This window comes from Typopeltis vanoorti, chromosome 23 (genome assembly GCF_054136105.1).
Source record: "Typopeltis vanoorti isolate ZY-2024b chromosome 23, IOZ_Tvanoo_1.0, whole genome shotgun sequence".
In the NCBI taxonomy this organism is placed as follows: domain Eukaryota; kingdom Metazoa; phylum Arthropoda; class Arachnida; order Uropygi; family Thelyphonidae; genus Typopeltis; species Typopeltis vanoorti.
This window is the reverse complement of record NC_143571.1, coordinates 11,113,259-11,141,118: the sequence shown is the minus strand read 5'-3', so window position 1 is coordinate 11,141,118 and position 27,860 is coordinate 11,113,259. Positions and strand designations below refer to the sequence as shown.

The following is a 27,860-nucleotide window of genomic DNA, read 5'->3' as shown; positions in this document are numbered from 1 at the left end:
CGAAGTAATTACTCTATACTTCAAGGACATCTTTTTCTCCTGTTTTCATGTAACCTTTATCATCTCTAACTCCTTTTACGGCACTCTTTCCTCCATTTCTAAGCTTCTTCAACAACTCCAGAATATTTTGCCACCTTCTTGATATTTATTTTCTATGTTCTTGCCAAAGTCCTCCCATGAATTTTGTTTAGCTAGTTACACAGTGTTTCGCTTTCTTACATTTGTTTCTGTATTCTCTAAGAGCAAAAGCTGACTTATTGCCAAGAACTTTTGATATGCTTTCTTCTTTTCCTTCATTGCCTCTTTAACTTCCTGTGTCCACCACGGAGTTCTGATTTTTCTATCCTTGCAGACAACCTCACCACATGCCTCTCTGGCTGAATCAATCAGGGTTTTCTTCAAGGCTTATCACTGAATCTCCAAGGTTTGATTCCTGTTCTCAAACTCTTTCATTTTTTCAACAATTTTTCTGTATTTTAGTCTACAGTTCACATCTGAGAGCTGCTCAACTTTTATTAGATTTAAAACATTCTTACTTGTTATTCTTTTCAATAGGAAATTCAATTTTATCCTGCTCAAGACTAAATAGCAATCACTTCCAATTTCAAATCCTCTGTACACTCTGGTGTCCAGCACCAGGGAGAAAACATCACTATCAACAATAACATAGTCAATGAGAGTTTCTTATTCCTTGCCTCTTCTCTCCATGTGAATTTGTGCACATTTTTATGTTGGAACATGGTGTTAGTAATAACCAGTTCATGTCCTGAGCAGAAATCCAACAAGTATTTGCCATTATTATTGGCTTTGCTCTTTTCTCAAAATTTTCCCAAAATATTTTTATATGTATGACAATCATTTCCTACTCTGCTATTTAGATTCCCAACAAGAACCAACTTTTCCTTTTTCATTGTGTTAGTTGCTTTTTCTAAAGCATCAAAAAATTCCTCCACTTCTACCTAACAGAACCTTCTGTGGGACCATAGGCACAAATAAGTCTCATTGTCCAATTCCCCATTCTGATATTTGCTCACATCACTCTACCTGAGACTACTTGACATTCAAGAAGATTAGCCTCGTATTTTGTGTTGAATACTCTTGCTACTCCTTCTCTTCCTTGATTGTCATTGCCTGAATATAACATTTTGTATTTATTGCTCAGAAAGATCTCACCAGTTTTTGTCTTTTTGTTTCAGTCACCCCTGTTATGTCGATCTGGGACTTATCTAATTTGTCAGCTAGCTCCATTTCTTTGCAATTCAGGTTTCTTATGTTGATAGTACCAATCTTTAACTCTGGTGATGTTGAGTTGGGGTGTGCTTTCAGATTTGTTCCAGTAGCTGACTTTTCGCTGTTCGCCCTGGTTAAAACAACGGGGGCCCTTGTTTAACCAGGCGACGCCCAGCCGGCATGAAATTTTTAATGTTGTACCATCATTTTCTATATTGGTTTAACCAATAAGAATACGATTTAGTTGGCTAAATCCCAAATTGCCAGCCTATCCGCGTTCGTTAAGTATCCAGGTAGATACCCAACAGGGTGCACCACGAGAAGATGAGGATTGGACATTAGCGCAGAAGCCCTGGTCGGTTCTCTGTATTCCTTTAAAGGCTATGTGAAGGTCTCATCTCAGTTATACAGCTTTGACCCTTAAGCACCACTTGTATACATTATAAAGTGTTTATTGTTGAAAATTGTCTTCGTTTTCTGCCAGGAAAGTGCATTAAAAATCATAAGTGTGTTATCTCAACCTGAGCACTTTATTTTCTGGTGAGTTACATACATAATTAATATGTAATGCTTTTTTATGTAAAAAAATTATTTTTATAGCAATGGCCACAAATTACATTGAAAGGGAAAAAAATGAATATCGAAAAGAAAATTCGTCTCAAAGAAAAAAAATTAAAATCATGGATCGGTTGAAAAATGGAGAAAAACCAGTTGTTGTAAGGACTTTGAATTTAAATGAATTAACAATTCAAAATCAAACACAATGAATATAAAATCTGAGAGAATGTTTATTATTATTATCTGAGACCTCCAGGGAGTCAAGGACTTATCGAGGAAGGATGTAAATTACCAAACCCAGCTATCATACCTTCCCTTAAATTCATTTACAGTAGAATCACTCACTACTCGTAAGGGCAAATTATTCCACTAACTCACTGCTCTCTGGGAGAAAAACCTAGCTCTTAACCCTTTCTTGACTGAAAGGGTTAAGAGCTAGGTATTTCTCCCAGAGTTTTTCTCACGGGACATCCACGAACAACTTCCATGGATGCCCTGTGTCCTCTCCCCACCTTCCATATAATAAAAAATTCCATCATTTGAAATGCTATAACACCCTTTCAAAAGTTTATAGACCTCTATCATATCATTCCTCTTTCTCCTGTTAACCAGAGTCTGTAATCCACATACTCGCAATCTGTCTTCATAATCTAAATCCCATAATCCGAATATAATCTTTGTAACTCTTCTGTCATCCTTTCCACAGCTTCTATATCTCCTTGGAACCCGGGAGACCAAATCTGTGCACAGTAATCCAAGTGTGGTCTTATCAAAGCCTTATAAAGAGGCAAAATTACTTCCTCATCCTTACATGTCAAGGTTCGCTTCAACATAGCAATTGTCCTCTGAGTTGTATTTGCAACTTTTGCTATGTGACCTTTGAACTTTAAATTCTTATCCATCAATACACCAAGATCCCTTGCCTCTTCAGTTTCTTGTAGCATAATCCCACTAATATAATATGCCGCTGGAACTCGAATCACGTCTAAGTGCATAATTTTACACTTACTAATGTTAAACTGACAGCCATTTTCGTTTGCCCTTTTCAAGTTAATTCAAAATCATTTTGTAATTGCTGAATATCAGTAGCATCCCTGATTGCCCTGCCTATCTTTGCGTCATCAGCAAACAATTGCAAATCTGATGATAGACCCTGCTTGATGTCATAAATGTATAGATTGAACAATAATGGCCCAAGGACTGAACCCTGAGGTACACCACTGGTTACCTTAAATCTGTCAGATTCACCCACTGTATGCCACTTTTTGATATCTCTGTCAACCATCCCAATCCAAGTCAATAGATTATGTTCCAATCCCATATTCTCCAGCTTACGCAACACCCTATCGTGTGGCATTCTATCAAATACCTTAGAAAAATCCAACATTATCATAGTGTATCCATTCCCTTTATCCAACTCAGCCATAACACCGTTATAAAATATGAGCAAATTGATAAACATTATCATAGTGTATCCATTCCCTTTATCCAACTCGGCCATAACATTGTTATAAAATATGAGCAAATTGCTAAAACATGACCTTCCTTAAGTAAACCCATGCTGTTCCCTGCAGAATATAGAATACTTGTCTACCCATTTCTGTATGCGAGTTCTTACCAATTTCTCTAAACTCTTCACTACCACGCCAGAGATACTAATAGATCGGTAGTTAGACACATCAGTTTTTGTATCACCCTTGCGCAATGGAACTATCATACATTATTGCTCGGTCAACGGTAAGTGCAAAGCTTGTTGCTCGTGTATGCAATTTTCTAAGAGAAAAATGAAGAAATCTCTAATGATTTGGAAAGAAGATGCACTCAAAAGAAAATTCCTTTGGATGGAAATCTTATTAACCAAAAAACTCTCAACGTTTATAAACATTTATAATGCAGATCAGGTGTTCAATGCTGATGAATCTGGGTTATATTGGAAAAAAATGCCAAACTCACCTATATTTCGAAAAATGAAAAATAAGATGCTGGATTCAAAGTTTCCAAAGACAAAATTACTCTACTGTTTTGTAGTAATGCATCAGGTGATTACATGTTAAACTAACGTTTATTAACCGATCCTCAAATCCTCATGCTATGAAAGATTAAAATATGCACTTATTTTTATTTTGCCTAAAACATTTATGCATTACGTGCAACGAAGCTTAATTACAATTTTTAATTTTTATAATTTTATGTATTTGTGTCATAGTTTATGTTTTCTTAACTTACATGAATTACCTGAATTAAATAAAAATATATTTTTGTTGGATATGTCATTGTTGTTTATATAATTTTTTTTTAAAAACCAATTTTGGAACATAACCCTACTTTTTGTATGTGATCTGAGTCTCTCATAATGCAATTTGTATAATGCGGCATTTCTATGGAACCTAACATCTGCATTATATGAGGGTTACTTGTAATTCATTATTCCAATAATCAGATTTCAATCACACCTCTCACTCTCTGAATGATAACAAGAGCAAGCATGAATTTCAAGACAAGCATTTGCCCCTGAATGCAATGAATGACAACTCAATGACAACCCCTGAATGACAACTCAAAGAAATATTGTATTGTTCTGTATAATGTTTCATTCTCCCCTTGTGACTGTAGTGTTTTGAAAAGCTTTTTTTCTGGGCATCTTGTTGTATGCCTTTTCCAGATCTACAAATGTTAAGTATAGATCCTTGTTATATTCTCATAATTTCTTAACAATTTGTTGTATGAAAATCTGATCTTGACAATCTCTGTTTGGTCTAAGCCTAGCTTGTTCCTCTCCAAATTTCTCTTCAACAATTTTTCAGAGTCTCTTTTTGATTATGGTTGCATGAATTTTATCTGGTAACAGTACTGTTACTGCTCATTTCATTTAACATTTTTTTCTTAAAGTAATCACTCCAGACATTTAGGATATCCTTGTCCTCAGTTTTTAAGCAACATTCATCATCATGATTCCTTTTTAGCACTCATTCTTCGATTCCCTCCATTTCCAAGCTTTTTTAAATAGCCTCTAGGATATTTTGTCACCTTCCTGATATTTAACTTTATGTTCTTACCGAAGTTGTCCCATGACTTCTGTTAAACTGCTTTTATACAAAACTTAGCCTTTTTTTTTTTTTTGTATTCTTTTAGGACATCTCCTGACTAATTTGCTAGGAACTTTGTATCCTTTCTTCTTTTCCATGACTGCTTTGTTCAACTTCTTGTGTCCACCATGGTGTTATTTTTCTATCCTTACAGACACTTCACCACATGACTAGCTGAATCAATCAATCATTGCTTTCTTCAGAGTTTGCCACTGATACTACAAAGTTTGGGTTCTTGTTTGATTTTTTCTTCAACAATGTTTGTATAGTTGAATCTATAGTTTACTTGTAAAGCTGCTCAACTTTAATTCTGTTTAAAACTTTCTTAAATAGTATTCTTTTCAATATGATATTCATTTTTATTCTATTTAAAACTAAGTGATAGTCACTTCCAGTTTCAAATCCTCTGTACACTGTCTGTTGTATCCTGAACGAGCATGAAGATACCACTATCAACAACAATAACAGAGTCAATGAGGTTTTTCTTATTTCTTGTGCATTCTCTCCACATGAATTTGTACACATTTTTTATATTGGAACATGGTGTTAATAATAACTAGTCCATATCCTGAGCAGAAATCTAGCAAGCACTTACCATTATTATTAGCCTTGTCCTTTTCTCCAAATTTTCCAAAAACTTTTCTATGTGGCAAGAGGAATTCATTTCCTACTTTGCAGTTTAGAACTCCAACAAAGACCACTTCTTTTTTTATATTCTTTGTCTGTGCTTATGACCCAAAAAATCTTCCTCTTTTTTTAGGAGAATGGTCTGTGGATCTATAGGCACAAAAAAGTTTCATTTTCCATTTCCCCATTTTGAAGTTTGCACACATAGCTCTACTTGAAATTACCTTTCAATCACAAAATTTATCATGTTTGTGGTTGAATGCTATCACTACTACCTCCTTTCCTTGCTCATTCATTATTGCTTGAATTTAGCATCTATACTTAGTAAGATCTCACCTGTTTTTGTATTCTTTGTCTCAGTAATGTCAATTATGTCCAAGTGATACTTTCTGGTTCTGCAGCAAGTCTGACAATATGGCTGGTGGGGCTTTCTTTCCATTAATATTCCTTATGTTGATTGTTGCTATCTTTTTCTTCCTATGTTGGGTTTGTTCTTCTTCTAAATGCTAAGTTGGAATCTATTTCAGTAACAGACTTTTCTCCGATCACCCTGGGTCCATGATGAAAACAACAGAGGCCTTGTTTAACCAAGTGACATCCTAGGTGGGAATGAAATTTTATCATGTTGCACCATCATATGCATTTCTGGTTTAAACCCACAAAGAGTACAATTTGGATGTTGTATGAATGGAAGTTGTATGAATAATATGAAAGTAATCAATGAGAAATATACAAATTTAAATTTAAGATTTTGTAAATGTAACAAAATTTCAGGAACTTGATTCTATACTCACCTAAAATCACTTATAACAGAACTTCTATCATCATGAATGGAATGCTGATCGAAGCTACTGAGAGAACCAAGGGAGCTGCACCGAGAAAACATGAGAGGAGTTTCTTGGGCATAATTAACTTCTACATCAAAAGTTACAGTTTTTCCTGGAAAAAAGGAGGTTTCCGAATTATTAAAAAAACTATATTTCACTTTACTATTATGAGATCAAATTCCGGACAACAACAAAAAAGAAAACTTAATTTTCAGACATCTGGCAGCTATGCTAATATAACAGAATATGCTGCATAACAAAAACATTATAAACAAGCTTTTTATTACCTCTTCCACATATACCATGAAATGCATATAAAGTTTTGAGTCGAAGCATAAAAATTAACAGTGGAACATTACAAAACAATGAAAAGGGCATTTAGTACTTCTGTACTACAATGATTTCCTTTTTACAGGGCTATGCAGCTGCTTTTAGCAGCTTAATAAGTCTAAGTAGATGTATTTGCTTTAATAAATATAAATCACATATATTGTTAGTTGCAATAGTGATTTATTACGTATGTCGTGGAATATTGATGCGATAGTCCACCACAAATGGGGCAGTAGTTCAGAGATTCGTAAAATGCTCTTCATAAACCTTAAAAATTACTCACTGAGCCTAGTGACACAGATGCACTGTACAGGTGTCTAAATTGACACGTAAAACTGAATACGTTCACTTTGCTGTTCTCATCATTTTAACAATCAAATTTTATTGTTAAATTTAAATTAAAAAATAAGGAAAATTAATATAAAGCAAGATCCTTCTGTACCACAATGATTTCCTTTTTTTATCAAACAAAAATATGTACAATGGCAAAATAGCATGTATGTGCAAGATGGGAAATACCTGATTACACAGAAATGCTGCACTAGTGTGCAAAAGAAACACTCAATGTAAATGTCTAGTTTTAGGTACAGATGACAGTGCATATTTTGTGCTAAAAGGGCTTTGTTTGGGGAAACTCATTCTGTGAAATGCAGTATAAATTACATACCTCCTGTAAATAAATTGTGACTATCAAGTGTCTCTCTTATTTCTTTAGTTTCCTGAAAAACTTTAGTTTTTCAGAAAGCTAAGTTTTTAAACTAAAGAAAAAAAAAGAAACTAAAAAACTTAATTGATGTTTATAATTAAATCCTGATTATTCATTATAATTTTAATTCATCACATAGAGCTTCACAACTCAGTCAGTATAGATGAAACTGTTTGGTCAGAAAGACTGTGGTCCCATCCATCAGATTTCCATCCATGACGCGAGGAACCATTATGTGGTCTCTTTCAACTAATAGTTAGCAAGTCTCATATGGAGGTAGAGGGTTTTTTCAGAGAAACTCTAGTGTTTCATCCCTCAGAACAGGCAAACTGGCCCCGTGAACACATGAACTTACAGTCATGAAATATATATACTTAATCCTTCATTAAGTGGGCTCAACCCGTCTTAACAGATGGAAGAGAAAGGAAGGAAACTTCATAAATAAATTGCGCCCATTATTTATAAAATGAATGTACTAAAATTTTAATTATCAACATTATTTACGCAAACGGCCACTCACCTTCATCAAGCAATATATTTGAATCTATAGCGATAATGCTGATGTAATTAAATGAAAACAAACAGTTTCATTATTGTTTGTCCTTTTCATTTTGGAATCATAAAATCACAATTTAAAAAAATGAAAATGGGTATGACTTACGAAGAATCTCCTATTCATTATTGCTACTTCCAGTCTCGAGAGCAGTTTTCTCATGTGCATTGTCAATCTACCTAAATATCATCATGTTCGTTCTTATCCAGGACTTTAGAGATGTTGGTTTTTTTAAAAACTCTTGGCAGTTATTTCTGGCAAAATCATGTCTCAAGGGCTCAAAATCCAGTTGCACAACAGTTCCAATGATGGTATCTTAATCTTCCTTGCCAGAGTCAGGTCATAGCTGCTGGGTGCCATCCACTCCATGTAGAATTTTTGTAGGTAGCTCTTGAATGGTTTGTCAATATACATTCAAGGGCTGTAGACAAGGTGTAAGACCACCAGGAATAACAGCCATATCAGTCTTCACATCCGAAAGTTTTTTTACTATTTCTGCCATAACAACATTCACTATTTCTTAGAGTTTTAACCTTTTTCATGTGCGAGGTATATGTGAAACTTTATCATTTCTTTTTTCGGAAAGTAAAATCGGGTGTGGAAGATATACATAAGGGCAAGTTATATTCGAGTAAATATGGTAAGGAGTTATTAAAAAAAAAGTGAGATTCTTCTAAGCAAAAAAAATAGTAGATGTTATATTCAGGAAATAATGAGCAAGGAAAACAAAGAGCAGTTAGAGTATTCGATACTAAATTAGGATAATCTTAAATAATAGGCAATACCAAGTAGTAATGTAGACAAATATCAGAATGGGGAATTAGACAATGAACCTTCCTTATTCAAGATCCAACATAAGGTTCCACTAAAGAAGAAGTGAAGGAATTAGAGAAGGCAGCTCACACAAAAAGGAAAAGTTGGTCTCTGAGGGAGATCTATAAAGCAGAAATGATTACTAGACATATACAAATGTTTTAATAAAAATTTAGAGAAAGAACAAAGCCAATAGTAATGTCAAGTACTTACTGAATTTCTGTACAGCAGTGTTTCTCAAACTTCAGATATCTGCGTACCCCTTCTTAAATTTTCATTATTACCAAGTACCCCCTTATCAAATAATAAATAAATAAAGTATATTTCATCGTAAATGTCTATTTTATTTGAATTTATATGTTCATGTAAACAAAAAATATGATTTATTTTTAATAGAACAAAATTTGGAATAGGTTCCTCTTCATTTCCCATCCATGAAACTTCACATTTCAAGTAATTCATATCATACTTACGAAGATTTTTCATCTTCTTCCTAGTTGTTTCTCTAGAGATGTCAGACAACACATCCTTATCAATTTCATCTGATCCAGATACAATATCAATGTTTTCTTGTTGCTTACAGCTACTTGTATTTGCTATATTGCTCTCTTTTGTGGGTTTTATGAATCCAATCTTTAACCAATGATCTATACTTAAGAATTTGAAAGCTAAAAAAATTACCGTATTTACTCGAATATAATTCGAGTAAATACGGTAATTTACTCGAATATAATTCGCACTTTTCTCCCAAAATTAAAGCTAAAAAATCGTGGTGCAAGATACATGTGGGGATTTTTGAAACTAAAGTTTTTATGATTGGTGCGGTATTAACAAAAGATCGCACAAACCAAAGACAAATTCAACACTTGAGTTGAAAAGCTAATTCTTTTCAACCAAATTCCATAATATCTGAAACACATTCACTATATATTTCTCAGTTTTAACACGTTCATGATGGGGTAGTGTCAAGCAAAACCATACGTTGCATCGGCAACATATGGTTTTGCTTGAGTCTATACAGCAGTTTCTGTTGGAAGGGAGATGTGATTCATTAGTTAATGCTGTTTTTATCCCAGTTGTCTCTAATTGCACTATTTGTTGAGAAAAATAATGATTCCATGCGTTAATGATGCAAAGCCAAAAATTGCCACTTACCCACTGAAGAGCTTTCGCGTACCCCTGGGGGTACGCGTACCACACTTTGAGAAACACAGCTGTGCAGGACATGGATCAAAAAAAACAAAGATGTCCAACAATTCACATGCAGAAAAGAAATAAGAAAATAGAAATATGCATTGACCATGTTACTTTTTCTAGTGAATCTTCACACTGGTTTAGGACAAGCATGTACAGAAGATTTGAATTAGGAAATGATAAATCATTTAGTTTTGAGCAGGATAAAACAATTTCATATTGAAAAGAAAAGTGTATAAGAAAGCTTTAAATATTCAGTAGCTGATGCCAAAGAACACATTGACTCAGAGAAGCTTGTGGTAAGGTCAGCAATGAAAGAAAAATTATCAGAACATCATAGACTCAGGAAGTTAAACAAGCAATCAAGGAAAAAGAAGACAGTGTGTCAAAAGTTGCAGCAAATAAGTCAGAATGAGATCTGAGAGAATGCAGAGAAACATAAGAAAATGATGCAATCTCAAAACAAATCAAATAAGTCATATGAAGACCTTGGTAGAACATAGGAAATAAATATCAGGAAGGTGAAAAATGTTCTGGAAGCTATTGAAAAAGCTTAGAAATGAAGGAAAGAGTATTCTAAAACTAATCAACGATATAAAGGTGACATAAAAACTAAATATAAACATATTTTGGATGTCAGGAGTAATTACTTCAAAAATGGTTAAATGAAACAAGCAGTGACAGCATGGTGGTAGAAAACATTCAAATGAAATGAAATCAGGAGTAAATATCAGTACTTCAGGTATAACGAGCCTTTAAAATCTTGAAATATGAAAGGGAGCAGGAGGAGGTGACAGAAAGGTTTGAGTTTTTTTTTTGTGATGTCCGGGGGCCAGGAAGATACTTTTTAAGTAAGTTTTTTAATTTTTTAACTTGTGTTTTTGTGGGGTCGTACGTCATACATCTGCAACCACGACTATGGTCAGTCAGGCCTTGCTGACCATGTCTTGGATACAACCCACAGGATCTCATGGGAAAAAACCACCATGCTCCACCACAGTAAACTCAAAAAAGAAAGACTATTTTTGGAATCAGCAGCAGCTCCCAGAAATCAACCAAATCTTAATAAATATGGTAGCATTAAGCGTCCTAAGATTTGGGAAACACTTATCAAAAATCCCACCTTACATTCCAGGCCACCTACAACTGCCCTTAGAGGGTGCACCACCTAGATAGGACTTTAGTGTCACCCACGTGGTTGGGTTTAGTTATTGTGTGTTATTTGTGTATATGTTACATTAGTTTTTTTGTAATCCCTGAAGATGTCTCAGTGACTGAGACGAAATATAGGAAGTATTAAATTCTGTTTTAATCCTTTCTGAGTGCTGTATACAATCCATTAAGCCTCCAACATGAAGTTCTTTCCTCACCTTCCATATAACAAAAAACTTCATCAAATATCTTTCTATAACCTCTCGGGGGACCCTGTAACCCCTAGAGAGCACGTCCCCTGGGTGGCGGATAGGGGAGCCCACCGTGTGTGTGTGTGTGTGTGCATGCACATGTGTATATATATGGTGGGGTGATCCGAATATACTGAATAAGGACTCGTGGACCAACAGGGCCATAAGGGGCAATCATCTTGATTGTAAGGGAAACGACACTCGCATGGGCCCCTAGCTGGATCTATCCTCTCCTTCTACTTTGAGGAAGATCCACTTCCTTTAATCTTTCCTATAAGGCCTTATCAGCCAACTATTTTTATTTTATGATCCTCATGCTATTAGAGTACTCAAGGGCCATGGGGTCTTTTCATTTCTGGCCTTACAACTATGCCCTCTCTATAAACCTTACTATAATTCTTCTATAATCTACTCTTTCCCCTTCAATATACCCTATTCCTCCTATGGGTTTAAATTCGGAAAAAGGCTAGTTCAGAAACCTTAAGGTAGCAGCCCTACCACTGAGCTATTCCATTGTCAGGCTAGTCAACTGACATGGAGAACATAATCCTACTTGTAAGCTGACAGAAAAAGATAATCAGATTGAATCTATGGGAATTGACCCTGGAATGGAAAAGGTAAAACAAAAATGGAAACGACAAAATATAATACACATAGCAAACTCGAATGTAAGAGGAATAGCATATAAAGAAATAGAATTAGACCAGTTATTAAATGAAAGAAACTTTAAAATAGCAGTAATCACTGAAACAAAAAAGAAATTAAAAGGAACTATGAGAACCAAAAATTTTAATGTGATATACGGTGGAGTCGACAGAGACCAAAGAGCACAAGCGGGAGTCATGATTTGGATTCATAACTCCCTTTCAAAACAGTTAAAACATTATAAATTATGGAATGAAAGAATAATAGAAGCTAGAATAAAAATAGATAGAGGCTATTTAACAATAATTGGTTTATATGCCCCAGAAGAAGGAAGAGAAAAAGGATAATATTGATTTTTATAATCAGCTACAAAACATATATAATAAAATAAATAAAAATGATTACATAATTTTAGCACGAGACTTAAATGCAAGAATTGGAAACACAAAAATTAATAATAATATAGCAATATATGGAGAACATACTCTAAACAGGAATGGTAAAAAATTGATTGACTTTGTAGTTTATAATAACCTAAAAATAATGAATTCCTTCTATAAACATAAAGACATACATAAATATACTTGGGCAGCAAGAGGATGGAAATCAATATTAGATTACTTCATATTAAATGAAAAGACAGCAAAATTTTCACTAGATGTTAGAGTTCTCAGAGGATATGAAATAAGCAGTGACCACTTCCTTGTTAAAATAAAATTAAGATTACCACCTAAATGGCTACAAGTAACAAGAACAGAAAGAAAAATTGAAACATTTGTTTATAAAACTAGACTATTGAATGACACAAATGTGCAATGGCTATATGAACAAAGAATTAACCAGTATCTAGATAAAATAAAACAAAATGAAGAAATAGAAATAGAATGGCTTAATATAAAAACGATACTAAATGCAGCAGCAAATGAAAGCTTAGGAAAGACCAAAAAATTCAATAAAAGAAAAAAAACTGAAGATCTGGGATGATACAATCAAAGAAATAATCAAAAAGAACAAGAAGTCTATCACAAATGGTTAAGCAGTAAAAGATTAGAAGATGAAATAGAATATAAAAGCATAAGAGCCATAGCTAAAAGAGAAGTCAGAAAAAGACAGAAAATCATGGGATAAATTTGTTTCTAATTTAGAACATGATTTATATAAAATAAGACCCAATGTATATAAGATTTTGAAACACCTAAATGCAGATACCAAAGAAAACTAAACACTGAATTGAAATTAGAAGAATTTCTAAATTACTACACAGAACTGTGGACAGACAAATATTTTAAAAAAGACAACTGGCAAACAATTAACGAAAATGAAAAGGAAATAACTGAAAAAGAATTAGAAATCAGCCTGAAAGAAACAAGAAACGGAAAATCACCTGGAGAAGATAAGCTAGGTTCAGAACTATATAAATACGCAGGAACAAGATTCAAAGGAAGACTCTTATTATTTTTAAATAAAATTTACTCAACTGATATCCCCCCAATAGAATGAAAAAAAGCAATTGTGATCCCTATCTTTAAGAAAGGTAATAGAGATCACCCTAAAAACTATAGAGGTATCAGTATACTAAATTCATGTTACAAAATATACAGCAGAATCTTAAATAACAAACTAATGAAATATTCCGAAAACTTTATTCTAGAAGTACAGAATGGATTTAAAAAAAGGACGATCATGTATAGACCCAGCCTTCTGCCTAAAATTAATAATAGAGAAAAGAAGAGAATATAATTTAGAAACACATATTGCATTTATCGACTTTGAAAAAACATTTGACAAAATTAAAAAAACATTATTTAACATATTAAAAGAAAGACAAATACCAAATAATACCCTAAAAGCTGTCACAAGTATATACGAAAATAATCAAATACAAATAAGATTAAATCGCGAGCTATCATATACAAGAGAGATAAACCAAGGGGTCCGACAGGGATGTCCCCTCTCAGCAACTATTTTTAATATTTACTTAAATGAAATAATAATAAAATGGAGTAAAAATTTACATCAAGGAATTAAACTTTCACCTACAGTTAACTTAAACACTCTCCTCTTTGCCGACGACCAAATAATAATTACAAATTCTGAAGATAACTTACAGAAAGCTATTTTAAATCTAAATGAGATATCCAAAGATTATGGTATGATAATATCAACGGAAAAATCAAAAACTATGGCCTTTAAAGGACAAGATCCAGCAAGAACTAAAATAGTATTAGATAACAAGATCTTAGAACAGGTGAATTCATTTAACTACCTAGGATGTATGATCACATATGAAAATGAAAAAAATATAAACGTAAAAATTGCAAAATATTTAAAAATAACAGGAGTAATTAACTCTATATTTAAACCAAACCTAGTTCAAAAACAAACCAGGCTAAAAGGATACAATACATTAGCCCTACCGGTCTTAATGTATGGAAGCAAAATCTGGACAATAAAACAAAAAGACAAACAAAGATTAACAACAGCAGAAATGAAGTTTATGAGAAAAAACTGCAAAGCACACCCTATTTGATCACAAAAGAGATGAAGCTATTATGAAAGAATTAAACCAAGAACCAGTAATAGAAAAAATTAAAAAATATAAACATAAATGGATGGAACACGTTCAAAGAATGAAAACAGAAAGATTACCAAAACAAGCCTAAAAGTACAAGCCATTAGGAAAAAGAAAACCAGGACATCCTCTTAAACCATGACTTCTAAGGCCAGAACAGGCCATGCTAGGCCTAAATCGAAAAAATTAAAAAATATAAACATAAATGGATGGAACACGTTCAAAGAATGAAAACAGAAAGATTACCAAAACAAGCCTAAAAGTACAAGCCATTAGGAAAAAGAAAACCAGGACATCCTCTTAAACCATGACTTCTAAGGCCAGAACAGGCCATGCTAGGCCTAAATCCTTGATACGCATGATGATGATGAATATCCTATAAGAGCCATTCAAAAGTTCATAGACGTCTATCATATCACCCCTCTTTCTTCTGTTAACCAGAGTCTATAATCCACACACACACACACTCACAATGTCTTCCTAATCTAAACCCCATAATCTGGATATAATCTTTGTAACTTTTCTTTGCACCCTTCTCAGAGCTTCTTTATCCCCTTGGAATCCAGGAGACCAAATCTGCACAATCTAATCCACGTGTGGTCTTACCAATGCCTCATAAAGAGGCAAAATGACTTCCTTATCCTTACATATCAAAGTTCACTTCAATATTGCAATTATCCTCTGAGTTGTATCTACTTTTGCTATTTTACCTTTCAACTTAAAATTCCTATCCACCAATATGCCGAGACCCCTTGCCTCCTCAGTTTCTTGTAGCATAACCCTACTAATATAATATGCTGCTGGAACTCTAATCATGCCAAAGTGCATAACTTTACACTTACTAACATTAACCTGACAGCCATTTTCATTTGCCCAAATTTCCAGCCTATTCAAATCATTTTGTAAGTGCTGAATATCAGTAGCATCCCTGATTGCCCTATCTATCTTTGCATCAGCAAACAATTGTAGATTTGATGTTACACCCTGCCTGATGTCATTAATGTATAGATTAAACAATAATGGTCTAAGGACTAAAATCTGACAGATTCACACCAATTGTAGATCACTTTTTGACACCTGTCTGTCAACCATCCCCTGATCCAAGTCAAGAGTTTATATTCCAATCCCATATTCTCAAGTTTATGCAAAAGCCTTTTGTGTGTTATCCTATCAAATGCCTTAGAAAAAATTTAACATTATCATAGTGTATCCATTCCTTTATCCAACTCAGCAGTAACATTGTTATAAAATATGAGAAAATTACTAAAACATGACTTTCCTTTATTAACCCATGCTGCTCCTTGCAGAGTATACAATGTTCGTCTATTCATTTCTTTATGCGAGTTCTTACTAACTTCTATAAATCTTCACTACCACACCAAAGATACTGATAGGTCGGTAGTTAGATATATCAGTTTTTGCACCACCCTTGTACATTGGAACTATTGTACATTCTTTCCATTCTTGTGGTATCATTCCTGAGCTGAGACTCAAGTTGTACAAACATGTGAAAGGCCTAGTCAATTTGGCTGACCACTTCTTTAGCAAATGAGCTGATATTCCATCTGTCCCTATTTACAAATTCTTATCAAGGTTATGCAACAGCTCTTTAAATTCATTTTCATAAACCTTTAACTCTTCATCCAATGTAGCAATAGCACTGTGCACCATGTTACGTACACCTGGTTGATACATCTTAGCAAAGTGAGCACTCATTAACTGAATTCATTAGCTTCTGACACTCTAGTACCATCTGCATTCAATAAAGTTATTATTTCACATTCATTCTTTTGCTTGCAGCATAATGATAAAATTCTTTTGGATTACCTTTAGCTTGCATGGCCAATTTTTTTCATACTTTGATTTAGTTTTCACACAATACTCATTACTTTTCTGGCCTGAGCTTTATATATTTCATAACTCCTCTCACTCTTATCCTCACAATTTTCTTTCCACATCATCTTCTTTGTGGATCTCTTGCTGAATAAGGTTGTACATCCATTTCACTCCCAACTTATTTTTCTTCAAACACTAGAGATACATTCAGATACTGCCTCATTTAAGCACTTTTTAAAAGATTCCCATACATTGCTGACATTTTCCTCCATTCAGTAACTGATACCATGGAACCAAAGATAGTATTCCCTTAAGTTGATCATAATTTCCAGCTTAGTAGTTCAGCATGTAACCTATTCTAATAGCTTTCAACTAAGAACTTTTCCAGTGGAATTCAACCTCATTATGTAGCTCTCCAAAGGCTACACGACAAAGTTGACTTCTTCAAATGATTTCTTCATTACAACCTCCCTCTACTGTGCTATATATTTATTATGTGTTGTTTGTTTTATCTTTGTTCCTTTCTTTTTTACATTCAATTCAATGATCATTTGTTGAAGTTCTTGTGCAGTTTCCTAAAAGAACAATGTCATCAGTAAATCACTGGTGATTTAGTTCTTTCCCATTTACTAAAATTCCTCTATTTTTCTAATTCAGATTTTGAAAAATTTCTTCAAGAGCTACTCTAAATAGTTTAGGTAAAATAGTATCTCCTAGCTTTTTTTTTTGTTTATGTTAAATTTCATGTTTGTTGCTGATTTTATAGAATTTTTATATATATATATATACAACTAGGTACATCAATATATGTTTTTTCAATTCCTTGATTTTTAGGGTTTCTAAAATAGTTAATGTTCAGATTGAATCAAATGCTGTTTTAAAATTGATAAAGGTCAGACCTAAGGGTTTTTGGTATTCATTTGTCTTTTTAATGATTTGTCTTATTACACAAATATGACAAAGTGCTGTAGTTTTTATCTATATCCTGCTTGTTCTTGAAGTTGGCAAAAATCTGGTTTGTTTTTTACTCTGTTGGTAATGATTTGTATACTGTTAGGAGTCTGACTGGATGGAGATTTTTAATATCTTATATATCTTCCTTTTTAAAAACTATAATAAGGATTAGCATTATTCCAGCTCTGGTATTCTCTTCTGTCTTAGAGGCAGGATGTAAGAAGTTTACTTAGCACAGCCATGACTGGTTCACCATCCGTTTCAAAACATTATCAGTACCTGACTAAATTTTTCAAGAAATGACAACGTATCCTAAAATATTAATTAAAAAACTTTAATCAACACCTTCCAATATTTTGGCATTGTTACATTGCCATCTTCTGAGAACATAGAACTATGATATGTGCATGCAGGCACTAACAACTTGCATTCTTCAGCCTCATTTGCTCGTTGTTAGTGCCTGGATGCACATATCATAGTTTTATGTTCCCAGAAGATGGCAATGTAACACTGCTGAAATATTGGAAGGTATTGATTAAAGTTTTTTAATTAATATTTTAGGATACGTTGTCATTTCCTGAAAAATTTAGTCAGATACTGATAATGTTTTGAAACAGATGGTGAACCAGTCATGGCTGGTTCACCAACTGTGTCAAACAGGAACCATGCATGATCATTTGGTTACAACGATAAGTTGTAACCAAATGATCCAGTAGTGCACAATCGAAGGCACCGCTTCATTCCCTAGAAGGCTATGCATTGTGTGTGTGGTGGATCGGAGACATTATTGTCCACTACAAGTTTCTCACTGCAGGCCAAACAATTACGGCTGATATCTACTTAATGCAACTAGAACCTGCAGGATGCATTACTTCCGAAACAACCAGGACTAGTTAATTGGAAGAAAGCACTATTCTTACATGACAGTGCAAAACCTCATACTGCAAAACTTACCATTGAGAAGATTTGTGCTTTAGGATGAGAGATACTCCCTCATCCTCATCCTTCTTTTTTTTTTTTGGCGATAGACAATCACATGCAAAATACAGTTCTGCAATAAAGCAAACTGAAGCAGAGGTTGCCAGGTTTATTACTTCTAAAGACAAAACATTTTAAAAAAGTGGAATTTACATACTTGTATCTCGTTGGGGAAGAGTTGTAGATTATAAAGATGCTTAATTTAACAAATAAAACATTTTATGAAAATTTCTGAAGCTGTTTAATTTTTATTATGAAAAACAGCAGGAACTGTTCTGGTTACCTGATATTAAGAACCTGTGGGAAACAGAATAGAAGAAGGGTCATTTAACAGACAAAGCCAAATAACTGGGAGGGGTCCTCCCCATTGCCTTTCAGGAATGCAGAGAACTGACTAAGACTTCTGATCAAATGTCCGATCCTCACCTCATTCCTGTGGTGTGCCCCAGTAAGTAGGTATCTATTGGGTACTGAATGAACGAGAGTGAGCTAGTAACTTGAGACTTAGCTGACTAAATTGTACTTTCTATTGCCTTAAATCACAAATGCATATGATGTGCAATATAAGATTTCATGCTCGGTGGGGGCGTTGCCCAATTAAACAAGGCCCAACTGTTTTCATCAAGGAACCAGGGCAAACAGTGAAAAGTCACCTACTGGAACAAGCTCCAACTCAACATCTAGAAGAACAATACACTGAACATCAGAAGAACAGAAGATAGGAACGATAAATATAAGGAGTATCAATGGAAAGGAAATTTAACTTCCAGAAGAATTGGAAAAAGTACGATGTGGACATAAATGGCATTACTGAGACAAAGAAGACAAAAACATGTGATCATACTAAATAATAAGTATAGGATGTTATTTTCATTCGACAATGAACAGGAAAAGGAGTAGTGATAGCACTGAACACCAAACATGAAGATAAACTTCTTGATTGGAAGGCAGTTTCAAGTAGTTATGCGGGAAAACTGCAAAATGGGGAAATTGGACAATGAAACTTATTTGTGCTTATGAGCCTGCGGAAGGTTCCCTTTAAGGAAGAAGTGGAGGAATATTTTCAGTCATTTTGAAACAGACAGTTGACAAAGGAAATGGAGAAAAGTGTTCCTTGTTGGAGATCTGAACAGCAGAGTAAGAAATGAATCCCATCAACCATACAGGAACATTTTGGAAAAATTTGGAGAAAAGGACAAAGCTAATAATAATGGGAAATATTTACTGAACTTCTGCTCAAGACACGTACTAGTCATTACTAACGCCATGTTTCAACATAAAGATCTGCACAAATTCACGTTGTCAATTCTCATTGACTACATCATTATTGATAATATCATCATGCTTCAGGATACAAAAGTGTACAGAGAATCTGAAATTGGAAGCAACCATTATTTAGTACTAAACAGGATAAAAATGGTATCACAATGAAAATAGCAGTATGTAACAAAGTTTAAAGAGAATTAAAGTTGAGCAACTTTTACAGATAAATTGTACACCTGACTATACAAACATTACTGAAGAAAAAATGAAGCAAACTGAAAACAAGAACTAAACCTTAGAGTCTCAGTAGCAAACTCTGAAGAAGACATTGATTCAGAAAGGGAGGTATATGGTGAAGTTATCTGCAAGGATAGAAAAATAAGAACACCATGGTGGACACAAGCATACCAAACGTTCTTAGCAAATAAGTCAGCAGATGCCCTAAATGAATACAGAGAAAAATTTAAGAGAGCTAAGCTATGTGTTAAAGTAACTTAACAAAAGTTATGCGAAGACTTTAGTAAGAGTATAAAAAAGAAATATCAGGAAGGTAGCAAAAATGTTTAAAGGCTATTGAAGAAAATTAGAAATGAAGGAAAGAGAACTGCAAGAGTAATCAAAGATGATAAAGGTGATATGAAAACTGAGGATAAGGATATTCTAGATGTCTGGAATAATACTTTGAAAGACTTAAATGAACCAAGCAGTGACAGAACTGTACTAGAAAATTTTCGAGAGAAATACAAAGAGGAGTATATATATATATTAATACTTGAAGTAGAAAAAGCCATCAAAAACTTGAAATGTGAGAAAGGCACTGGAGTAGATAATATTTCGACCACAATTCACAGGACCTGGTCAGAAGATTGAATTCCCGATGACTGGAGTACAGCTCTCATAGTACCCATCTATAAAAAAGGGAATAAAGCTGAATGTGAGAATTACAGAGGAATTTCTTGACTAAGTTTTCCAGGTAAGATTTATGCAAGCATACTTGAAAAGAAGTTGAGAAATATAATAAATTTAGTTTAATCCTTTATCAAAGTGTGTGCAAACAAAGTTTGCACCTGAAAGTATCTTCAGGACTGGGGTAAAGCGGTACAACACTGGACGACTCCTTGCAAAGGTGGAGCAAGCTACCAACACTCCTATCTCAGTTTCTCCCATAATGCAAAACACATCTCCTTGCAGATATGTATAATGTTATGCATTAAATGGGAAGGGCCACTACCCAGACTAGTTTCGACCTTTATTGAGGTCTCTTCAGTGGGAGCCAGGCCCAAGTGGAGATACCAAGGCAGAAGCATTAGCAAGGTCATCTCCTCCTATAGGAGCTGCCAAACAGTGTGCCACCTTTTTATTAAATTACTCTGGATTTAGAGAAAGATGTGGAAAGTTTATTTTTCACTTGGTCAGACTATAATAAATTTAGTTTAATCCTTTATCCAAGTGTGTGCAAACAAAGTTTGCGCTGAAAGTATCTTCAGGACTGGGGTAAAGTGGTACAACACTGGTCAACTCCTTGCAAAGGTGGAGCAAGCTACCAACACACCTATCTCAGTATCTCCCATAATGCAAAACATATCTCCTTGCAGATATATATAAGGTTATGCATTAAATGGGAAGGGCCACTACCCAGACTAGTTTCGACCTTTATTGAGGTCTCTTCAGTAGGAGCCAGGCCCGGTGTTGTACCACTTTACCCCAGTCCTGAAGATACTTTCAGGCGCAAACTTTGTTTGCGCACACTTGGATAAAGGATTAAACTAAATTTATTATAGTCTGACCAAGTGAAAAATAAACTTTCAGAAGTTGAGAAAGACTGTGGAAGAGACACTTGGAAAAGAACAAGCTTTCAGGCCAAATAGAGGTTAATATCAGATTTTCATTTTAAGACAAATAGTTGAGAAAGCATGGGAATATATGATTATGATCTGTACAAAGGCATATGACAAGGTACCCAGAGAGAGCTTTTCAAAACACTAGAATTGTATGGTGAATGGAACATTATAAAGAGCAATACACTCTATATTTTTGTCAGTCAGCAGTTAAATGAAGTAAATACAGGAAGATAGTTTGATGTGAAATCAGGGGTAAGACAAGGATGTACATTATCTCCACTCCTATTCAACATCTATATGGATTGCATTATGAAAATGATCACCCCAAACTTCTGCATGGGATTGTGGTTAAAGTCTATACTCATGTAATAGCAGCCTGTATATATGGATTTGCAGTATAATTTGTCACTGGAATGTTGCAAATGTAAGGCCCCCCCATGTACGCAGTATGCAGCATGATACTGATGCTCTGTTATTCATATATACATTTCTCACAATCTGACAATTCACATTCTTTGGGCTAAAAATTTCCCTGTTAAGTGTAGGTAGCAATAGGCACTAACATTCCTTCAATAATGTTCTGTCCATGTCTGCATTAACAAATATGACTTGAATAATTTCTCCTTCATTTTAACACATTTCAGTAGAATTAATAGAACATGGTAATAATCTCTGTACTTTTTTTTAAAGGCTGAGGGAGGTTAAAAACATTAAATGGATTTGGGAAAAAAAAAAAGTCCATTAGTAACAATCTTCCTTTCCTGTAATGAAGCAGTCTGGTATGTACCAATACCACATATCTGGATTCTTTGTAGGATTACATAAAAGAATCCTTAAAAATTTATTTTTGTACATTCAACTTTCCATATAGAACAATGTTATAATGAATTTACTTACTATAACAAACTACAGAAAAGTCCCAGCTAAAGTAGTAGTATTGATGCTGGGAACTTTGGTTTGTTAAGAGTTCACAATAGTGAACTCTTAGGATTGTAGTTATATGAATGCTGAATCAAAATTTAATATTAAACTTATTAGCACCATTAGTTTTACTGGTGCTAGTAAGTTTAATATTAATTTTTGATGATGACACTACTATAAGTGCTAAAATGAGTATAGCTATTAATAAATACCTATTTACTCAAAAGGTGTTGCTAATTAGCATAGCCTACAATATGAGCATGGTGCAACAGTTTCTTCATTTTTTGCAGATGCTATAGTCTGTTATAGTCTAAATCTAAACCTGTCCCCAAGAGCCTTGAACCAAATTAAATGTTCTCAAACTAAGAAACACAAAGATACAGATATTATTATTGAAAGTCCTCCAAGGAGTCAGGGACTCTTAGAGGACACACACAAGCTATCATAGTTGTTTTTGAATTCATTCACAATGCTAACACACACATCCAATGGCAATCCATTCCAATCATGCACCACTATGAGAAAAATCTAGTCCTCACCCCCTTCGTAACAGCTTTCATTCTCAGCTTCCATAAAATGAAATATTCCATCAACTGAAATCCTCTATGACCCCTTTCAGAAATCTGTAAATCTCAATCTTAACCCCCTTTCTCCGGTTTGTTAGTGTCTGCAGTTTGCAATTTCTCAATCTGCCTTCATTTCACAATCCTGATATCATTTTCAATACTTTCCTTTGCACTCTCTCTCTCCACTATATCAGAACCACAACAGAAATCAGGAAACCAGACCTGTGCAAAACAGCCCAAATGAGGTCTTATCAAGGCCTTGTAAAGAGGCAAAATTGCATCATTTTCTTTACACATGAAAGTTCATTTCAGCATTGCAATTATCTTTTCAATTGTATTTGAAATCTTTGCTACATGGCCCCTGAACTTCAACTTGCTATCTACTAACACTCCCCAAGATCCCTAGCCTGATCAATTTCTTCTAGCATAATCCAACCAATATAATATGATATTGGATATCTATTCATGCCAAAGTACATGAATTTACATTTACTGACCTTGAATTGACATCCATTTTCCCATCCCCCCCCCCACAATTTAGCCTATTGAAATCATTCTGCAAGTACTTCATATCAGCAACATTCCTGATTACCCTTTTGTTGCATCATCAGCAAGTAGTTGTATGTTGCCTGCCAAATCCTTCCCAATGTCATTAATGTACAAATTGAATAACAGTGGACCAAGCACCGATCCTTGTGGTACACCACTGGTTACCTTAAATCTTGCAGACTCACATCCCACCATATACCACTTTTTGATATCTCTCAGTCAGCCATTCTCTTATCCATGCTAATATTCTATACTCCAAACCCACATTCTCCGATTTATGCAACAGTCTACCATGCTGTATTCTGTCAAAAGCGTTACAAAAATCCAAAAGTAGTATGGTGTGGTGTATCCATCCCCTTGTCTAGTTCAATAGTAACGCTGTTATAAAATGTGAGCAAGTTGCTAAAATATGACTTTCCTTATTGCAAAGCACAGATTCACTGTCAACCCATTTCTGAATGTGAGCCCTAACCAATTTTTCCAAAATCTTCTCCTGAGAGATACTAATTAGTCGATACATCTATCTTTACACCACCTTTATGCAATGGAATTACCATACATTCTTTCCATTCCTGTGGAATCTTCCCTTTTCTGAGACTCATATTAAAAGGCCTGGTCAAAAGGAATAGCCAGTTCAACTGAACACACTTATAGCACTCGTGCTGATATCCCATCAGCCCCTATTGCTGAATTTTTATTCAGTTTGTGCAACAGCTGTAATACCTCCTCTTCATATACCTGAGTTTCTTCATCTAGTGAAGAAGTAGCAGTGAACTCAATGTTGCACACACCAGGTTGATAGCTTTTAACAAAATAGGTATTCATTAGTTGAACAACCTCTTGTGCACCTGTCAACCCCTCACACCATCTGCATTCATTCGTTATTCGTTCACGTCCATTCTTTTACTTGCAGCATATCGATAGAATTCTAGTGGTTTTTCTTTAGCTTGCAGAGCCAGTACTCAGACTCAGCTTTCCATACAAGTTGTGACTCTTCTAGCCTGCAGCTTATAATTTTCATAACGGACTCATCCTTATGCACACGGTATTCTTTCCACATCATCCTTTGCTTACAAATCTGTTGCTTAATAAGATTACACATCCATTTGACTCCTACCCTATTTATTCTTCGAATTCCAAGGTCACATTCTGATATTGAATCATTTAAGTATTTTTAAATGCTACCCATGCACTGTTGATATTCTTTCCATCAACCAACCGATACCATTGCACTAAATTAACTTTTTTTCACTATATAATTTAAGGAAATTACAACGTACTAGGATATACATTAAAATAAATTTTAATATATTTTAATATTTCGGCAATGTCACGTTGCCATTTTCAAGAACTTAAGTACAAGATACTTGCACGCAGGCACAACAAAACAGTAAGTGAGGAAGAAGTAGGAAGCTATTATTTCTCCTAAAGTCCTGATGGTGCCCTCTAGCAGGCAGTGTTGGTATTCTTGGGTGACTGGGCTGAAGGTCTTCTGATGTAGGTTTCCCAAATTTGAGGAAGTCTCATGCAGCCAAATTTGTTGAGGTTTGGATCGTTACTTAGGGTTGAAGCCGATTCCATGAAAAGCCTTTCATATCTGTATTTGCTATGGTGTATTATCCTGGCTTTCTTCCACCGTATTCTATGGCAGGTATCCAGTGCATGGTCAGCAAAACCAGAGTGGCTGTATTGGTGAAAACGGATGTGTTCTGAAATTCTGATATTTGCTGTCCTGCCTGTTTGGCCAAAGTAGGACAGCTTACAGCTGCAAGGGACCTGGTATACACCAGGTAGGTCTAGGGGAGAGGTTGGTCTTTAGTAGAGCAGATAAGGGATGCTAATTTTTTATATGGTCTGTAACATGAAGTTAAGTTATGTTTTTTTTAGGATTTTTGTGATTTTTTCCGAGGTGCCTCAGATACAGGGTATGGTGATGGATTTAGAGTAATCCTTGTTGTATGGGATGGGGAGAGGTTGTGGTTTACTGGATTCAATATTTTTTGGATTTTTTTTTGGGGGGGGGGGGGTAGCCATTGGCTGATAAAGTGTTGAGAATGTGGTTTAGTTCTGTGGTTAGGGCACTGTCATTCGAGCAGATGTTTAGCCCTGTTGTGTAGTGTCTTAATGACTCCATATTATTATGAGGAGGGTTGGTGGGATTGTTGGTGAATGTATCTGCCTGTATGGGTGGGTTTTCTATACTGAGAAAGCAAGGTTCCATCAGGTTGGTGGGTGACTAGTGTGTCTAAGAAAGGAATGCAGTTGTTTTTTTCTTCTTCCAAGGTGAAAACAACCAACACCCCACAATCAAATTCACCTTGGAAGAGGAAAAAAACAACTGCATTCCTTTCTTAGACACACTAGTCACCCGCCAACCTGATGGAACCTTGGTTTTCTCAGTATATAGAAAACCCACCCATACAGGCAGATACATTCACCAACAATCCCACCACCCCTCCTCACAACAATATGGAGTCATTAAGACACTACACAACAGGGCTAAACTAACATCTGCTCGGATGACAATGCCCTAACCACAGAACTAAACCACATTCTCAACACTTCCTCAGCCAATGGCTACCCCCCCCCAAAAAAAATCCAAAAGATATCGAAACCAGTAAACCACAACCCCCCCCCACCCCTCACAATATGGATTACTCTAAATCCATCACCATACCCTATATTCGAGGCGCCTCGGGAAAAATCACAAAAATCCTAACAAAACATAACTTAACTTCATGTTACGGACCATATAAAAAATTGGCATCCCTTATCCGCTCTACTAAAGACCAACCCCCCCCCCCCCCCAGACCTACCTGGTGTATACCAGGTCCCTTGCAACTGTAAGCTGTCCTACTTTGGCCAAACAGGCAGGACAGTAAATATCAGAATTTCAGAACACAAGGACTACATCCGTTTTCACCAATACAGCCACTCTGGTCTTGCTGACCATGCACTGGATACCTGCCCATAGAATACAGTGGAAGAAAGCCAGGATAATACACCGTAGCAAATACAGATATGAAAGGGGCTTTTCATGGAATCAGCTTCAGCCCTAAGAAACGATCTAAACTTCAAAAAATTTGGCTGCATGAGACTTCCTCAAATTTGGGAAACCTACATCAGAAGACCTTCAGCCCAATCACCCAAGAATATCAACATTGCCAGCTAGAGGGCACCATCAGGACTTTAGGAGAAATAATAGCTTCCTACTTCTTCCTCACTTACTGTTTTGTTGTGCCTGCATGCTGGCATCTTGTACTTAAGTTCTTGAAAATGGCAACGTGACGTTGCCGAAATATTGAAATATATTAAAATTTATTTTAATGTATATCCTAGTATGTTGTAATTTCCTTAAATTATATAGTGAAAGTGCATAACCAACGTCTAAGCCTTTCCACATAAATTAACTCAGTGTACTCCTCAGTTAGTCATAATTTCCTGCTTTGTAGTTCAGCATGTTACCTTTTCTGAATGGAACATTCATAAACTTAGCCATTTCCCAAGTGAGCACTGCATGATCACTGTTACCAAGCAGAGGCATATTAATTTCATCTTTAAATGAAACACCCTCTGACACTATAATTAAATTTAACTCTGACCTCAAGTTCCTGCTTTCACCTGCTGCTTGTGAAAGTTGTCTCACAACAGCTCAATAAATTCGATTTCAATCTTCTCTTGAGATTTTACTACTACCCAACCAATATTTGGATAATTAAAGTTTCCTATTATGATTATTCCTTTCGCACCCATCGCCTCTATTTGGTGATGCAATTCTTCATCAACAACACCTCGTGTATTTGATCCTGTAAGATTCTCACAGCAGGTGGCTTCAAACTCACTGGCACATGAAATACTGTTGCTAGTACTACAATCATAGATCTCAATGCTAACTGAATTCAAGTCATCTCATATTATTAGTGGCATGCCCCTCCTCTCCTCTCCATCCTTCTTAAAAATACTGTACCCTTAACACCCGATACCAGTTTGGATGTCTGATTCTGATAGCCAGGGTCTCACCAATGGCGCAAATCTGAGGTCTCAGCATATTGACCAGGGCAACAAACTCTACTCCTTTGTTTCTGATATTCCTAGCATTTGTGTACAGACACAACAATCTAGCTGCATGTCCTTTCGCATACTCTTGTCTGCAGTCTGCATGACACACACACACAATTTTCAGATCTCTATTCTTCTCTAGTACCTTATACATGTAGACATCTTTGCACATGTTTGATGGGTTTGAACCAGATGAACACAAAGTCGAAATTATTCTCTCCTTGTAATCATTTCCATGATAATGCCCATTTCTGCCATTAACGCAGTTATATAACACTGTTGCTCTTACATTCATATTCTCACTATGCCTCCCTTTATAATTTAGTTTCCCTGACTCTCTGTGTTAGGT

At 35.1% G+C, this 27,860-nt stretch overlaps 1 protein-coding gene across 1 annotated transcript in view; it reads right to left on the bottom strand.

Annotated features, from left to right (window-relative positions):
- LOC150093613 (adenomatous polyposis coli protein-like) overlaps positions 1-27,860 on the bottom strand; it is a 372,524-nt gene that overhangs the window by 114,371 nt on the left and 230,293 nt on the right. Inside the window, exon 13 of the mRNA XM_090413231.1 lies at positions 6,296-6,440. Coding sequence (XP_090269357.1) covers positions 6,296-6,440 — 145 coding nt within the window. The remainder of the gene's footprint in view (positions 1-6,295; positions 6,441-27,860) is intronic.